Below are 17,927 nucleotides of genomic sequence, written 5' to 3'. Positions count from 1 at the left end.
GAATGTAAAACACAGCCTGTATGACAGGTGTGGCGACCGTCTGACAAGGACGTCTGATGGAGCACACTGCCGCCTTGAGGCAGTGTACGAGCATCCAGAGCGTCATTGTTTATGCATACACAGCAAACGCCCAGAGCTTCTGATATTAGCAATGGCTCCAGTAGCTTGGAGAATCCTCACGCTTTGTTTGTTTTTTTAGTGCGACAGCAGATGAAATCATTATTTCTGACAGCGGAAGGACGAGACAAGGGCTTCATTCCCACATTAGCTGATGAAAAGAACCAGAGGAGGGGAAGGACAGACATCAGAGGGAAAGAAGCTAACGGTGCTGACAGGACTGACACAACGCATTTACTGACATATGAATTTAAGTGAGTGTCTGGATGTCGAGTTTGCCTCTTTGTTGGCTTCACGTTCACCGCAACAACTATGCAGAAGATCCTTCTTCTTTGCGGGCTCGTTAAACTTTCCTTACAGCACCGAAACGGCAGAAATGATGGAAGACGTACAGTATCTATTTGGGTCTCTGGTGACAGGGGGAAGAGGAATCTGCAGACAGCTCCGGCTATTTAAGAGCTGGCATACTGTAGCTGAGGGTCGCACCAGTAAACATGATTGACAACTGGTTTGTCCGGAAAGACGGACACTGGATATACTTGACCTTTAACCTCCATGGTGTGTTCCGCATGAACCCCCTGACCTACATATCCTATCAGGGCCAAGGCCATATGTGACTGAGAGATGGACTCGTGTCACTGATGTCATCAAGTGCTCTGTGATTGCTTCTCTCAGGTGAACATCGCCATTACAGTTCAAACTAGAGTGTAATAAACAGCTCTTTAGTGCAGGGATCATGCCCCTCCCGGCGGAGTCAGCCGGCCTCTTCACCCTCACTCCTCAGGCAGCCACTCAATAACCATAAGTAGATTTTGTATTGACCTGAAACAACTCAGAGTGTGTTCTATAGAATTTCTCTCCATGGTCCTCAGACTGTGTTTTCATCTCCCTGCGGGGACCTGAAACCCGACATTTCTATTCCTGTGGTTCCATCGATCAAGTGGGCGTCAAATCAATTCTGCACTTGAGTGCATCCAGGCTGTATACAGTCCAGCCCACTGTGCTGTTTGGCCATACTTAATGGCTAAAAATTGACATGCCCTTTGAAGGTCTTTGCATAAGCATTACCAAGTGTGATGGTTTTAACATTGAACAATGCACATTTGTTGAACAGAATTGATTTGAAACTCATCAATTTCTGAGGCTGGGTCCATTTCTATCTCCCAAAAATACAATGGAATCTCGGAACCCGTCGGCTAACGTCTGACGACAATGTAGACCCTGAAGCTGCTTTCCCACTGGTCAAAAAACCTGCTAACAACACCCGGCATTCAGACACGGGTAATTATCGCCTCGGCTTTGATGGGAACACAAAACCCGTGTCGACACGCTAATCTCCGCCCCCTCTCCGGCGTGATGCTATGCTCCGTCGGAAAGTTTCATTAACAGACTGAATGAGTACTGGAAACAATAAAGACCTAACCATCTTCAGTGTTTGCTGACCCTGTTTCGAGTGTTTTTGTGACATGAGATGGCGACGCAGCAGAAAAGAGGCCGACACAAGTATACTTCACTGGCAATGGGAAAAGACGGCATCTATAAGCAGGTCTTCCCGGGTCTAAAAAAACCTGCGTCAACGCGCTAATTAGGGGAAAAAGGGTATTAGAGCGACAGCCAGCTTTTTGGGCTTCCAGTGTTGCCAGCGGTTCGCGGTAAAGGACTTAAGTCTTTGTGTTCTGTGCGCTGCATTGTTTACAGTCCGACTAGCTACTTCAGAAGTGAGACTGGAGTTGGAGTTCAAAGGCGATGTCTAAGTACTGACTGTTAGCTGAACTTGCTGATGTCTGTAGAGATGAATCAAAAGCTGGGAGCCGGTTGGTGTTACGGTGGATTGTGTTCCGCCCCTTTTTCTCTTCACAGGGACAGTTGCAACCAAAGTCTGCTGATCCGTGATTGGTCCAAATGAAAACCAGAACACTTCCATTACTAAAATCTGATCCCACGCCTACTGCAAAATCTGTAAAAAAAAGCGGTTTTGTTTCCCATAATGCAATTCATAGTGTTTTTTCCCCCCAGATTTGCTCACAATTACACCGGTTATAGATGAATGACAGCACTTTTTGTAGGTACAAGTGCAAACACTGAACAAGAGCAGCCCGAGCTCCAATAACATTAGTGTGTTTATTTTCTGGAACTTGAATAAGCTTCTACAGAGCTCCACAGAGATTATACAACTGTGTTCACAGCCGACTACAGACTGGTACAGACACCTTTCTTTTTTAACACCTTGAAACTTTAAAGACCATAACGGCTTCATTATGAGCTTATTGTCTTATTGTAAATCTTACAGAGTTTTTGTTTTTCATGTCATCATCTGTTTCCTTCTTTGGTCACAGATGCTAACATCAGAGTGAGTAAGCCTTGTATTGTTGGGGCTCCAACTAATCCCTCAAAAAATTCCGAGAAATGACGTGTACAGGTCAGAAGATGTATTTTTGGACCGGCCAGAGAGACATTATCCCAACTGTAGACCCCACTGCAAGCCCCCCACAACCTCGGGCCAGCTGCTCCACTTTTAGCCCAGGCTCCAGTGAGGTGTGTGGGCGGGTGTATGGGGCAAATGGGGAAGGGGGTGGGTGCCTTGGCCACTGTCACTGTCCATCTAAACGCCGGTTCACTTTCCCCCCCTCTGAAGTCGGCCAGTCAGTTGTGGAGCCAGCGAAGCAGCTGCTGAGTCAGTCGGTCTGTGGAGAAAGTGGAGACCTCAAGAACTTAACCCAACACTTCCAGCACCACAGTTTCTTTCGGGCGGAGGTGCCGGATTTAACCGTCGCCAAGATGACTCGTGACTCGTAAGTTTCATCGAGTGCTTGAGGAGCAGCGGAGCTGCTGTTGGATTCTGGGGGTCAAACGATTGCTGTAGGTCACATTATCAAGCAAAGGGAGGCTCAATCATCCGTATTAAATGCTTTCCATTTACTCAGTATTATCTCCTCTAAAGCAGGGTTAGCATTCACAGTACAGGCTCTGAGGGACCTAAGCTGTCAGTGTATGATTGAGGATTAGCCTGTCTCTCTCTCTGCCTGCCTGCCTGCCTTTCTACCTGTCTATTTGTACTATCGCTCATCTCCTTGGCCTCTTTTCCCAGTCAGATGAGGAACCAGCTTTAGCTTTTAGCACCATCCACCTATTCATTCATTATTTGGAGTCCCTCTCACCACATGAGAAGCTTATATATTTATAGAACTGCAGTGGCTGTTAAACCCATCAGAGTGCCATCAGAGGGGAGCTTCTAGCTCTGTTACCGGATAAGATTCGTCTCTCCACGAGGTGACGGGGCACTTTTCTCCTTCACTGCCTCCGGAGCTGCCGTTGTATTTCCAGAGGACTTGTGCAAAAAGCTCTTCATGGCCTTTTTTCCCTTGGGTTACTGTGAAAGTGTGTGTTGTGTGGTGGTGATGGGGGGTTTTATGTCTCTGCGATGCTAATTTCTCGACTGTTTTAAAATTCAGCATCGGCTGTCGTGCCAGTGTGAGCACCGCACTTCTGAGCTGTGCCTTTTTACATGTTGTTTATATAACTGCATGAAAGTGAGCTGTATATGTGAGCATTCCCTCCATCGCTCCTTGCATCATGATTTGCTTTCATCAAGTTGTGCCGGCAAACACCTAAAGAAGCTTCAGTTATCTACAACGATGCAGTTTTTGTAGTTCTGTTAGCCCGCAATCCAAATGAACCACTGGTGGATCAGAGAGTCGTTGACTTTTAAACTTTTAACCCTTATTCTTTTCCCTCATGTCGCTGCAGTGTTGACTTAGCATCTGTCTCTCACCTGTTGTTGTCACCAGACTTTACCCAGCAACAACGACATCATTGTCCAGACTAGACAACAGAAGTAGTACGGATCAAATGACGGCGAGCAGGAGTTGTGCTCCTGTCACACAGACGGAGTTGTAGCGTCCGGCTGTGTGTTGCTGTTTTTCTTGTCATAACCTTTGACAGATGTTTCGTATAAACTATCTTTATTCTTTGTATCTTGTATAGGGCTGAGTTCTTCGAATCGATTCTCATTTGAATCACCCGATATCGATTAATAATAATCTTTAAAAAATATGTGTAGGAACGAGTCTCACGTTTCTGAGCGCTCCTGAACCCAGCACGACTCAGCGCATCCCCCTCAAAACACAGCAGTGAGGGAGACATGCCCGAACTTGTTTACTGCACCTACTACGGAGACAGTGAGTCTTTTTATCGCGTGTGCGTCCATGAATATGTAAGCACTGATGTTTATGTTGCTCTCTGTTAGCGCCAGCTTCGGCCATGAGTGTATTTTCAGCATGTTGTTATAAATACACCTTTCCTATAAGTCTTGTGTGGTTTGGTTCTTCGCACCGAGATCTCGTGGCCAAATCTCGCGCAAGTTGAAGCTCAGTTCGTTTAATCAAAACCATGAGCAAGATGTTCAGACTAAAAATCTGTCTATGTCATAAAATAGTTAATGTTGTGTTGACTGCTGTGTGTTGGTCATGCTAAATAAAAGTACATGATGTAACTTCTTTAGGGTCAATTCTTATTGTAAACATTTTGATGATGCACCAGGTGAGAGGTGCACTGATATTGTAACTGAAATACCCCTAACAAAAATCAGGACCTTGTGAATCGGAATCAAATCAAATTGAGAAATCTTTATTGATACCCAGCCCTAATCTTGTATTGATAAAGTTTATACACTGTTATCTTCACTGGTCGAGCACATTTTGCTGATGTCGATGATGGCCGGCCAAGAACCCTTTATCACAGATAATCCCACAGAGCAGAATGCAACACACTATGCTTTGAGGGATTTAGAAATGAGACCGTTAGCTCTGGTAAACCAGTAAAATGCCTGGCTAGCTGCCTGCTAGCTCATCATGCTACCCCAGCAAAAGTTCTAGCCACAATCATTGCGGGTTAGCACAGACCAATGCACACAAGGGAAGCTTTGAATGTTCGTGGTCTGTAGTAAATATTGACCCTGCAAGATGCTTGGAAAAATCTGATATCCTATAATTTATCACAACTGAAGTTTATAATTGAAAGGAGGAGTGATGTTGGAACAGTGTTTCGTTGGTCTCCGAGCTCACTGCATCCTTTTTGAACCTTTTAATGAGGGTTATTTAATCCTATACTGTGCTTCCCTCTGTCACATCTCTCTGTGTCGAGTGAATCCAGTGCCACACTGACTCCGACACGCTGGCTGACATGATGTTTTGCCTGTGGTTTTATGGCCAATAAGAACTACGTCATGCTTGGTGGATAAAAGAAAACACTGCTTTGTTGGCAGAGGAGATCAAGAGTGGAGGCGGCATTATACTTCCTTATCAAGGATCTGTGTAGCCATTTCAGTACTTCTCCAAATGTCAAGGTTTGCTTCACGCCTCAGTTTCAGGGTCGAGCAGCACATGAGCGAATAACTGTGAGGAAAGGAACACGTGGACTTCTGCTGAACACCGTCCTGTTCAGGTCTTTCTCCTCGGTGTTCTCTCATGTAAACTGATCCGTGAGCATGCAGTGTACCTGAAACGCTCCTGTGGGAGTTATGAAGGACAAAGGGTTCTTTTTTTTCGCTTTGTATTTTGCTCAGTTTTGCTATCTCATCAGTAACAGGACGCTCTCTGTCTATTGGAAGGGAGTGTTCTTACACTGTGTGTTGTGTGAGAACAGTAACTGTATCATGCATTGTCAGGGTCCCTTTGTTAGAATCAAATGCACCATTGTTAGCTCACGCCAGCGCTGTCTTGTAGACACGCCCACACCTGCCTGCCACTTGATAATGAACTTATTAGCTCTGTGTGTTTCCTGACACGCGCACACACCTGAGTTGGAGCGGCACAGTCTGTGATGGGGTCAGACAGGTTGTGCTGTTACACTGGAGCGAACACGGCTTCACTCTCAGCAAGGGATGGTCTCACCTGTGACCTTGCTGTCAATCAAACATCCCTATCATTTTTTGTGTCCCAGTATTTGTTTAAAGTAACAATATGTAATATACTGACTGTAATTGATTATAAAATGTTATCGGAGTTTAAGGAAACATGTTGAAATACTGGCTTCTCCGACAACAACGCTGCAGCCAGTATCTTCTCCTTCTGAAATGTCCATCCCTCGGTTGCCAGATATTGGCGCACGGGACTCATTGCTTGTCACTGTCAAAGCGCGCACGTCTTGTGCTCGAGTAGGTTCAGTGCCCTCAACCTGGCAACCATGCATGAGCTTTGTGTTGTACTAGAAGCATAGCTCAGTTTGGGAATAGCTGAGTGTGGGTGGTGGAGAGACAGGAAGTGAGTGTGTGCGCATGGTTACGAGAGTGAACGGGGATCGGAGCGGATCAGCGGAGAGCATTATCAGTAACTGAAAATAATAGAACGACTGCACAGTGAGGCTGGTTGTGTAATAAAGCCACATACTCCTCAAGACTGAAGCCACGCTCCTGTGTCTTACTTCCTGCTCGCTGCTGTGTGTGTAAAGCAATGACTGTATATGTAGATGGAAAATAGCCCCCTAATAGGCGCTGCCATTTTGCGATGGTGACGTCATTTGGAGCCAGAGTCTGACTCCGCCGTAGCCACTTCCGCTAAACAAAACACACACTTAAATTACTGAAAAAACAGCAAGGATCCCGCACGCCGGCGTGTTTAACAGCAGAACAGCTTCTTGTGTTGGTCTGAGGTTAAAGTTCACAGATATGGAAACGTCAATGACTGTAGTGATTGTTTCAGTTACGTCTCCTCTCACCGTTCCTCCTCTACTCTGCTAATCCAGAACAGATTGGCTGCAGGAGCCGTATTGGTCAACAGAGCTGTCAATCATCCTTTTGACAGCATCAAATAACTAATTAAAAATAACCTTGACAGAAAAATGAACACTTGGACGTAAATCAGCATGATAAGAACTAACTATAATGACAGAAACCATGTGTGAGAAAAATGTATTTGACGTGTATTTTGATTTTATAGTTTGACTCATGTCCCATCTGTTAACATGGAGGAGGCGGGCTTTATGACCTATACTGCAGCCAGTCAGCAGGGGGCGATAGAGAGGTTTTGGCTTCACTTTTAGGGAGCTGTCATGTCGTCCATCTTTTTATACAGTCTGTGGGGCAGACTGAAACGTCTCCCCTGTGCTTTCCGACCTCATCATTTCATTTTCAGAAAAGGTTCCCTTGAGCAGGAATGTTACACTCACAGTCATGCTGATACTTTAAGTGAGTGTCGTATTATAGAGTGTTGCCTTAATGTCGCTATGCTAGCAGATTTCTACCTCTCTGTCTGCAGAGTGCACGGAAGAATGAGTCAGCCCCTAAATCGCCCAGTAAGCCCGGTACACTTCACAGGAGTAATCTGCTGGCCGTCAGTCCTGCCTTATCCTCTGTCAAGTGGGCAAGAAAGACACTATCACAGAATGTCATGTTGGAAAATGTTGAGCCTTTTGAAGGCCGAATCAGCACCGCTCTCACACCGAGGAGGGCTTCTTCCTCCGACACAAAGCTGAAGCTTCTCTGTCTCCTCTTTTATCTCCATTCAGTCAGCTGGAGTTGTGTTTTTCTTGCCTGCTGAGGCAAAAAGGACTGCTGACTGGCCTGATGATGTCATCGCCTTTCCTCAGCACACACACACACACACACATACACACACATTAAGAAGAGGCTGTTTGTTGAGTTTAATTAAAGAGGAGGGCTGACGGTGAATTATTGTCCCCTCTGTGGGACTCGCTCAGAGGGCTGCTGACAGACAGTGCAGCTATAACCAGCAACGACAGAGAGGGGGAAAGCCTGTCATTAAATTTAGTACCATTGTAATACCACTGTGTGATGTTTTGTCCATCTCTTGGTTTGATCTGCGTGACTTTGTATTTACTTGGAAGAGTGTATGCTGTATGTGAGATCTGTTTACCTGCTAATCATGTTTCTCGACTGCCAAGAAGACGGTGGCACCGAGGGACTGTTGCCTTTGGCTTTGCTGTCTTTGGATTAAGTGATACACATTTTTCTGAGTGGCTCTCTGGGAGACGAACCCGCCCTGCAAAGCTCTGCAAGTCAGTGATTGCATTGCAGCAAGACTGGCTCCCATTAGAGCTACATTTTCTTAAACATACAGCTTCTGTATTCCTGTGCATGCCACTTGCTGTATTGCAACGAGGCTAATGCAGCACCAAACAGGAAGCAGCACCTGTGATAGATGGTTAAACATGGGAGGATGGGAGTCCTAACTCAATCAAACACCATACTGTAATGCTGTTAGGGCGCAGTGATCTACCTGCTTTTTAACCTTGCCTCAACGTACACAACCAGCTGCGTCAATTGTTCACACACTTGTCTTTGCACAACGTGTGTTACTGGAGGATACCTCTAGAGGGCACAGCAGAGAACTCAGGCCACATGCAGCTACTAGGGATATTGGATTTTTAGCCGATTACCGATACCGATATTTTTTTCCCGCACACCTAATTGCAGAGATCATCAACTCTCTTCTGTAGTGGAATTAGCGTACAGTATAATGGTGATACTCTTATCACATTTGTTACAACGGTCGGGGTGACGGGTCTTGAGATGGTTAATCAAGTTTGTAGTGTTGAAAGACTTTGCCTTGGCTCCTCCTCGCATCACCGAAGCTGAGCAGTCATTGCAAATAGCAGTTGTGCGATCTATTTTGGACACTTTGAAAAATTGCACACCACGGACATTTTGGCTTCTAACTCTCTCATGCTGCAGGTAGACACACGTGACGTCATCACACTGCGCCGCGCCGCGCAGGTCTTCTTCGCGCCGGGGACATTGCACCAAGGTCGGGCATTTAATCAAGTATGCAGCAGCCCATTATTTTATTGCTTAATTATATCGGCGGATATCGGTGTGTGTAATTTTTAAGCCAATATCGGCAGATACCGATAATGTGCCGATAATATCGTGCATCCCTAGCAGCTACCATACGTGCGCGATGTAAACAACGGACATGATGACCCTCAGGCCCCTGCTCTGTTTGTCCAACATCTTCCTCCGTGTCCAACATCTTCCTCCGTGCCCGGAAGCAACGGTCCCGGGCTTGTTTTTCATTTAGTTTTGCAGGTTGCCATGTCGACTTCTAAAATAGAACTTATCTGTGGTTTATCAGCTTGTCTTTCTTCCGTTGTTGTCCCTGCTGCTGTGTTGACCCTGTCGCATCCCCTCTGCCGCTATCATATTAACTACTAGGGCTGGAGATATGGCTTAAAAAAATGTTAGTTTCCTGAAGCGGCACGTAACGACGATGGCCGCTCTCTGTGCTGTAAAATGCAACTGTTCTTCTTGTCTTAAATTCTTTTGCTCTATCAAACACTGAAGTCTGCACTCCACCAAATGCGCTCTCTGCTCTCAGCTGAGCGGCCCCGCTTACACGGACAATGGATGTCCGACCTCTTATAGCCAAACCACACGACCGAAGTAGCGCCCTTCCTGGGTACTAAATCCTTCGCTGTCGGCTGCGCGCTCGGGTATGTAAATACGCCAACACGTCATGTGCGACGCTACACCTTTGATATCGCGATATGACACTTCCTCATCACGTGAAAGAATTAAAGCGGTATAATCTGAACGATATGATACGGCACAGCCCTGGTTAAAAGCAAGCACATCTCCAGTGTTAGGGCGCGGTGGCAATGAGCTCTAGTGAACCAGTAAAAGGCAGGAAATGCCTCACTGGCATCAACCATCAAGTTACAAACCACTGCACGTACTACTATCACAGAGCGTCTTCTCCTGGCAGCTCTTTAACATTTGGCCGAAGATCTGAAGAGGAAAAAAAAAGTGTATGTCAGAGTGTAAATGTTAAAATGCTGCAGTCAGACAACCCTCAGCGTACATCATTTTTAATTCTTCTATTTCTCATGTATCTGGGGTCTTTTGGGAGTGAAGGAAGTAGCTTGTGGTTTATAAGCTGTGTGTGTGTGTGTGTGTGTGTGTGGCATTTGAGCCACCTGTGCCCTGCAGCCTCCTGCAGCGACGCAACCTGAAATGGCATCAGGCCTCAGGGGGGGAGAAGACGTCTCGCTGCTCACCTCTATCTCTTTCTTCTCCTGCAGCTTTCATTCCCGTTAACAGGACTATTTACTGCCTTCTTCTCCTCCTTCTCCCTCCTCTCATCCCTCCTCTCACTGATCGTTTTGCTGGGATATCCCTATCTTAAACAAGGTACGGCGACGAGCTTAACACTGCTGTGTGACCGGCTGAAAGTTTATCACTGTGAACATGAAAGTTGTTCTGACTGTGAATAAATAGAGCAGCCAGTATAAAGCTTTGGCATCGATCAACCACTCGTGCATTTACGATGGAAATTTGCGATACGTGAGCTCTCTCCCTTCCTCCTTCTGTCGCTCCCGTTCCCTCCTCTACCCCTCCTTCCTCCTCCTCTCCTCCCTCGCATCATCTGTGCTGCTATAAGAGGCAGGAGCCGATTCCAGGTGCCTCACGCTGCTCTCTCATCTTCCCTCTCCGTCCTCGTCCCCTCTCTGTCCTTCTCCCCCTCTAATTGACTGTAATAGCTCTTGATGCGTGCGCCGTGTTTAGACAGCCTTTTGACTGCGTGCTTAGCAGAAGTGTGACAAACTGCACACCTTTAATCGCGGCTCGTTTGCGGGGTGGGCCACGCGCTGCCTCTCCCTGCTTTTGAAAAGTCATTGTGATCAGTTTGGGCCATTACGCGGGGCGCCTCCGGTTCAGGGCCGCGCCAGTAATTGCACATAATCATGTAGAAACATTTATTTCCGAATCTTAAAGCAGAGAGCGTTAATGATGTTTTAAGCAGAAGCGTCAGCGTGTGTAGACGTCCATGTGTCGGCGATGAGTGTGTTTCAGGCTCAGTTAAGCACACTGTTAGCTGAGAGTGGCAGCGTGCGTGTTATTGCGCTGAACAAAGGCACAAATATCTCTCTCCTCGAGCCCTTGTTGTCCCGACCTCGAGAGTTTGGTACAGCCTTCCCTTGCAGCCCCTTCTGTGTGTGTGTGTGTTTCTGTGTGTGTGTTCTGTGCCCTACCCTGCACACACAACGCAGCGCGGCCCTCACACATGCTGACAGAAATGTGCTGCCTTCCTGGGGCTGATTTCATGCCTGTCGAGCTAGCTGCTGTCCAAAGGGAACAGGAGGAAAAAAAAGAAGCCCTTTTGTTTTCAACATTTCTTCTAATTACATCAACACTTGAGTGAGTCTGCAGCCTTCAGGGGGAATCACAAGTGTAATTCAAACCCTGGAAGAAACATGTGTTCAGTTAGTCGGTCCTTTGTCAGAGACAGCTTCAGAGACAGCTACATGGTGAAGTAGACTGATCCTGTGCAGCACATCAAACTTGTATTTCACTACTTAAAAGAAGGAGAAGTGTATTGTAAAGCCGATGACATGAGTCTTTAACACCACATTGTTTTCTGTGATGTTCAGAAAGAAAAATCCTGCCACGGCGTCTCCTCCTCCTCCCTTCGTCCCTTAAAAAAATCCCTGAATCTGCAGTCCCCGCACATTTCCCACCTGCCCCCTCCGTCGCGGAAACAAAACGAGTCTCTGCCGTCGTTTAGTGGCAACTTGTTGAAACTTTGAGTTTGCAAAAATGACAGTTACAGCTGGCTCGCGCTTCGCCGAAGTGGTTGCCATAGGTTGCACATAATATGCATTAGGGCTGTGCCGTATCATATCGTTCAGATTATACCGGTACATACGTGATAAGAAAGTGTCGTATAACGATTTCAAAGATGTAAATTTGCAAGACGATTTCCTGATCATTATAGAAGCACTCGCCGCTGCTTTAAATCAATACAAGCCTGAGATACGCCGTCTGTCCGTGTAAGCCCCGCCCCTTCATGCTCGGAGCGTGTGAGTTTAGGCGGGACCGCTCAGCTGAGAGCAGAGAGCGCATTTGGTGGAGAGCAGACTCCAGTGTTTGATAGATATCAGCAAAAGAATTAAAGACAAGAAGAACATTTTACTGCACTGAGAGCGGCCATCGTCGTTACGTTCAGCTTCGGAAAACACCGGAAAACACCGGTGGCAGCGACGTGACGCCTGCGCAGTAAGCATTAAAGAGTTTACCCAATACTCCACGCAGACGTTAATGAGCTTCAGATGACCATCTAACTGACATTTGTAGCACAGCCATATATGGAGTAATAAAGCGGGCAGCTTCGCTATTTACTGAATAAAAGCTAAACAGGGACGGTTGATGCAGTGGCAGATCAAACTCCTCTATCACAGCTCGTAGCAGCTACAGCAGTGTTTCTGTGTCGTCATGTAGATCCAAACGTGAGCACTGACTGGGTGGACTGGTTATATCGTCATGAATATCGTTATAGCAAAATTTTTTGAAATATTGGGATATCATTTTAAGGCCATATCGCCCACCCCTAATATGCATAGCGTCAAACCTGCCGATCTGAAAACGTTACGTCGTCCCTGATATGTCTTGTAGCGCATGAAAAACACCACATGCAGATGTTTACAAGGTTAAACACTTTAACTTTAACGCTTTAGCTGCCCCCTCAAAACGATGATCGGCCAAGACGACTGAATTGTGTCAAACCCGATCATCCGATCTCTGAGCTTCTGTTTCATGAAGCTGCATCGTCGTTCCCAGAGAATGCCCGTGTGACCGCACGGCAGCGTTGTTTTATAAAGTTCTCCTGCTCTCCCAAACAAACCAACCTGGTGAGTCAAACTGTTCACTGCTCCCCGGCACTCTTAAAGATGAAATGTGGACCTTTCCTTGAAGGGCGTGAAGAAAGAGATGCCCTCAGGTAACCACAGAAGATGCAGTGCAGTGAGAGCTCAGTGGGAAAGCCCAAATGTTTGGCTGAAAACAGCCTCTAAATTTAGACCTCTGCTGCCTCACACGAGTCATCATCCAAACATATCCCGTGTTATAAGAGATGATGATCATTTGTTGGTGTGTACATTGCTCTGTAGCTGCAGTGTTCATTATTGATTGCATGCAGTTGTGCTTTCAGTGCTGTGATGCAAGAATGCAGTCACATGCTGTATGTATTTTCCCTCCGCTTAAAGCTGGTCAATTACAACGCTTACAGTGATCATGCACTAGATGTAAAGGAGCTGGCCTTCAGCGTGCTGCACGGAGACGCCCCACATTTAGACAGGGAACGTTGCAGTGCAAAGAAGATCCCCTCCTGTCAGGGCTGCGTGCTCGTCACATGCAGGGAAAAGCTCCATAATCGTCGCTAATTCTGACTGCTCTTTCCACCAAACTCTCCTCGGCGTGTTTATTTTGGAGACGAGCGAGAGATGGGTTGGGTGGGTGTGTGGCAAGTTGGAATTAAAAGAGAGTGCGAGTGCGTGGAGAGTCGCAGAGATAAAAACAGAGCGAGGAGCTGGGAGGGAGGAAGGGAGGGAGCCACAGGCAGATACAAGAGGAGGGGGGAGATCAAGTGAGAGACAAAAGGTGCGAGATAGATGAAGCAGAGGGAGCCGGGCGAGCGAGCAGGAGAGGAGAAGGAAACCCCCACTTCTACTTGAGCTTAGATACTACCGCGGTGATATCCCCCCCAACGCCGAGCCCGGAGAGCGCGGAAGCAGGCTGTGCAGGAGCAGGAGCCTGTTGCCTGGATACCCCTGCTGTCGCCACAGCGGCGAAAAGCCAGGATTGAACCGTGTGTGTGTGTGTGTGTGTGTTTGCTGGCTGGTGCTGCTGCCATGGGAGAAACACAGCTGGCTGTCTGTCTGGATGGTTCCCGCGCTTGTTTGTTCGCTTTCTCGCTGGCTGACTCGCTGACATCGCACGTATGAATAAGGAAGGAATTACCCTGACGCGGGGGTTCTGAGGAGAGGGGGCGGGAGGCTGGGGGTGGGCCGGGGGGGGGTAGGACTGGCACTCTGCTTTGGAGGATGAAGAAAGCTGTTTGGTAGGGAGGTGAGAGAAACCAGAGAGATTCCCTTTGCTGCCGTGTGAGAGAGAGAGAGAAAGCGAGGAGACCCGGAGATTGGAGAGCTGAGGAAGGGGGAGGCCGGCAGGGGAGAGGAGTGAGGCTGGAAGGGGGGAAGTTAGCAGCTAGCAAGCTGCGTGGAGCCATGCAGATCCAGTCCTCTGGTCCACAGTCCAAAGCCTGCAGCTTCATCCTCAGTCAGAGATGTGTGCTGGCCTCCAAAATGGAAATCCACCGGTACGTACCTGCTGTCACACGAGTTCTTCTGTGTTTCTCCATCAGCCTCTGTCTTTGTCACAAGGCCTCATGTCACGTCAATCTGTCGTTGGTGTTTTAGAAGTACTTTGATTAAAGACAACAAAGAAGACAGCTCAGCCCTTTCTTTACTCTTTGTCAGCGTGTCGAACATACAAACCCGTTCAGTGGCGCCGTCGGTCCTTCAACAGAACAGTGACTGCTCATGGATCGGATGCATTGTACAAACTTTATGTCAGACATTGTTGATCCTTTGCTGATTAAATGTCCCTGACATATAGATATGTACGTGTTTTAAAGCTTGTTAGACCTGAAAGAAAAGAGCTGTATCACGTCCAAGCTAGTCTCGTCGCAGCAGGCAGTGTTTCACCCCTTTCCCACTGAACTTAGCGTGTTGATGCAGGTTTTTCAGACCCGGGAAGACCCGCTTAAAGATGCCGATTGTCACTGTTCCCATTGCCAGTGAAGTATACGCCTCTTTTCTGCTGCGTCACCGTCACAAACGCGCTGGAAGCAGGGTTTGTAAACAGTGAAGATGTTACCGTGGTTAGGTCTGTTTATGAAACGCGGCGCGACAAATGTGGAACGATGTTCGAGCGCTTCTCGGGCAGAGATGGGCGGAATTTGTAGCTGAGATGACAAAGAGGAAGTTGGCGACGGAGCATAGCATCGCGCCGGAAAGGGGCGGAGATTAGCGTGTTGACACGGGTTTTCTATCCTATCAATGCCGATCGGAGCGAGGAGATAATTACCCGGGTCTACTTCAGAGTCGTTTGGATCTGAATGCTGATTGTAACCTTTCCCACTAACACTGTAGCAGTCAGCGATCGAACCCCCAACCGTGATCCGACATCATGTTGAATATCTGTGTAACCGTTTACGCCGATGTTGTCAGGGCCTCGATTTACACGAGATACAGGACGAAGAGAATTGTGTTGAAATTATCTTGGATTTAAAACGTATAACTAAGTGTTAGTGATTGTTTATCTGCTGCTATGACAATAATCAGATTGCTTAGCACTTTAAATGTAAGAGTGACACGACCATCATAGACTATAATCAAGAATAACTACATAAAAGGGGAGTGACTGAATTTACCCTCAGGCTTCTTCTTCTTCTTCTTAATCAAGAATAACTAGATAAAAGCAGCTTTATCAGCGCCATGCTTTATTTAGAGCCTACTTGCAAAATGCATTCAGCTGTGTTGTCATGCAGAAGCTCTGGTTCTGTTTATGTGTGATTTGAATCGTGGTTTCTGGATGTGAGAGAGGGACGTTGGATGTCGAAGGATTTCCCTCCTGAGGCCTGTGTGCTTGTCACCCCGAGGGCCTGCTTTGGATACAGCTAGCTACATGGCTAACTGCTACACCTAGCAAGCTGAGACGCGGCTTAATTATTGATGCAGCGTGTGAAAGTGTCAGAAATCATCGTTCTTTGGCTCACTGGGCTGAAGAATATGTTTACCTAGAGGGAAGTTTTCCCTTTGGGGCTGTAGGAGAGGAACATGGCCGCTTGTGGCTCCTTGTGTTGAGAGAATATTACGATCTGTCGGATTGTGCGTAAGTGCGGTAATGTAGCGAAACCTCGTCCTTGTAGGTGTCCTTGAGTTTGTTAGTAAAAGTCCACTCTCCAGGGATGACGGTCTGTACTTGACCTCTGACCTCTGACCTGCCCTCCAGCATCAGGCATGTGCTGCATTACCTCTCATCTTTTCTAGCAGCTGCAGCAGCATTCAGGATGCAAAATACTGGCTGAACAGAGTCGGGGCTCGCCAATGTGGATTGCAGAATTATTAGACCCACCGTCCAACCTTCTGGCTGGTGGCCACTGTCACTTCTAACCACATTTTGTGCCTCTGCGCCGGCGATAACCAGGGCCAGAGGCTTTCTGTTTTATTTGGTTGTCTGTTCAACTTTCTGTGCAGACACACACAAACAAGCAAATGTGTCCGCCCATGCATGTCCACAGAAAAACACTACAGACTGCATAGAAGTAAAATGTACTAGTCTTAATACATTTATTTATTTCTGTCTATAATTGAAAGTTAAAACAAGCTGTTTTTAATAATAGACGAGAGAAAGAATCTGCGTTTATAAACCTTTTAAACTCTGAACTATCTTTGAAGACGGAAGGAGTGTATGCTTCATTCAAAACTATCCAAAGAAACCCCTTAATGTGTATTAATGCAGTATAAACTGATTATATGACTTTGGCAGTAAAGGATCAAATATGAGCTGATTACTGAATCGAGAGGCGATAATGAGGGAGTGCTGTTGACTATCAGGAATATAGTAGAAAAAAGCATTAAGGAACTGTACTGTTGCCAGGCAACCCAAACATGGTCCTGCACGTTTTCTACTTTTTGCATGTCCTCACATTTAAGCAGACCAACTGCTTTGTATTCTGTGCGTTTATATGTAGGGTTGTGATCATCATGCAGCCAGTCAAATAAGAATCTGTTGACAGTTAGATTGATTAATCCAGACTGTTAATCTGTAATGTTGATTAAAGGCGTTCAGAACCCCTGCAGCAGAGTGATACATAAGGGATACTGTATATAGGGATGCAACTTCAACCGGTTTTTTTAAAGATTATTTTTTTGGCCTTTCATGCCTTTATTGAGGGGACAGTGGATAGTGTTGGAAACAGGGGAGGATGGTGGGGATGGCACCATCGCCGATTTAACCGCTGAGCTAAACAGGCGCCCAACCAGGTTTCACTGTTAATCGCACTTTAAAATGTCACGCTTATTTTATCGTGAAGGCTCCGCTACCCCGGGTGTTTCTTTTTCTCACTCTCCATAAAGGGGCGGGTACATTTTTTTTTTTACCGCAACCTGCACAGAACGAAGTGTCGCATTTTTTGTAGATTTGTAAGCATCTTTCAAGTCACACAAGCGCACTTTACCAGTCATGAGTAGACGTCAGTCTGTCTGATATTTAGATATTATGATTTGGAGATTCTTCGTCAGCCACAGATGAATTCTGAACTCACAGAATAGAAGAACATTGGCTTTTACACAGCCACCATGTTGACCTGTCATAGCGCAACAAGCACAGGTGTTGTTAATATCACCAACAACGGCTCTGTTCAAGTGTCCCGTTAGCCGTTGTCCAGTTTAACAATGAGCCAGCATGAGCAACCAGGACCCTGAATGTGACGCAGCAAGGAACTCAGCCATCATTACTGTAATTATTGACACCTGTGCCTTTCCCTCTGTGGCATGTCAACATGTCTGCTGTGAAAAGCTGACGTACAACAGCTCTATTTTATCTCGTACAAAGGTTTGCACACGTCACCTATGGGTGCCGACAATCAGGCTATTCACACTGGCGACTCAACTGAATTTCACAGGTATTTAATGAACTTCTGAAAAGCGTTTTGGCCTCAATCCACTGTTGTGTTTAAACAAGCCAGTACAGTTGTCCGTCTGAAGGCTTCAATTGTTGGTCTCCATGGTTATAAACTGTGAGTGAAAGCAGAGTGCTGCTCAGTCCGGTCCAGACCTGCTCTGTTGTCAATGTGCTGCCTGTCCCAGTGAGAGTGGGAACGTGATTGGACTCTTGTAAAATGTGCCAGGCTCCCTGTTAACACAAAAGTGTGCACTCTGAACCCTGACACACCCTGCGGCTCACTGCACTGTGTGTGTGTCTGTGTGTTAGGGCTGTCTCTTTTCCCAAAAAT

At 46.7% G+C, this 17,927-nt stretch overlaps 1 protein-coding gene across 3 annotated transcripts in view; it reads left to right on the top strand.

Annotated features, from left to right (window-relative positions):
- enah (ENAH actin regulator) overlaps positions 1 to 17,927 on the top strand; it is a 141,468-nt gene that overhangs the window by 35,202 nt on the left and 88,339 nt on the right. Inside the window, exon 1 of one of the 3 annotated variants that reach the window (XM_069655689.1) lies at positions 13,638 to 13,715. The exons of 1 other annotated variant lie outside the window; for it this stretch is intronic. Coding sequence is in view for 1 of the 2 variants with exons in the window: in XM_069655696.1 (XP_069511797.1) it covers positions 14,134 to 14,225 (92 nt within the window). In the remaining variant the exon portion in view is untranslated. Of the gene's footprint in view, positions 1 to 13,637; positions 13,716 to 14,131; positions 14,226 to 17,927 lie in introns of those variants that run through there. One more of the 3 variants, XM_069655696.1, reaches the window with a different exon arrangement.

The sequence above is a fragment of the Semicossyphus pulcher genome, unplaced genomic scaffold (genome assembly GCF_022749685.1).
Source record: "Semicossyphus pulcher isolate SPU_LCO1_2020_fin unplaced genomic scaffold, fSemPul1.0.p SCAF_11, whole genome shotgun sequence".
NCBI classification, from domain to species: Eukaryota; Metazoa; Chordata; class Actinopteri; order Labriformes; family Labridae; genus Semicossyphus; species Semicossyphus pulcher.
The sequence above is the reverse complement of the archived record's forward strand: the minus strand, read 5'-3'. Positions and strand labels throughout refer to the sequence as shown.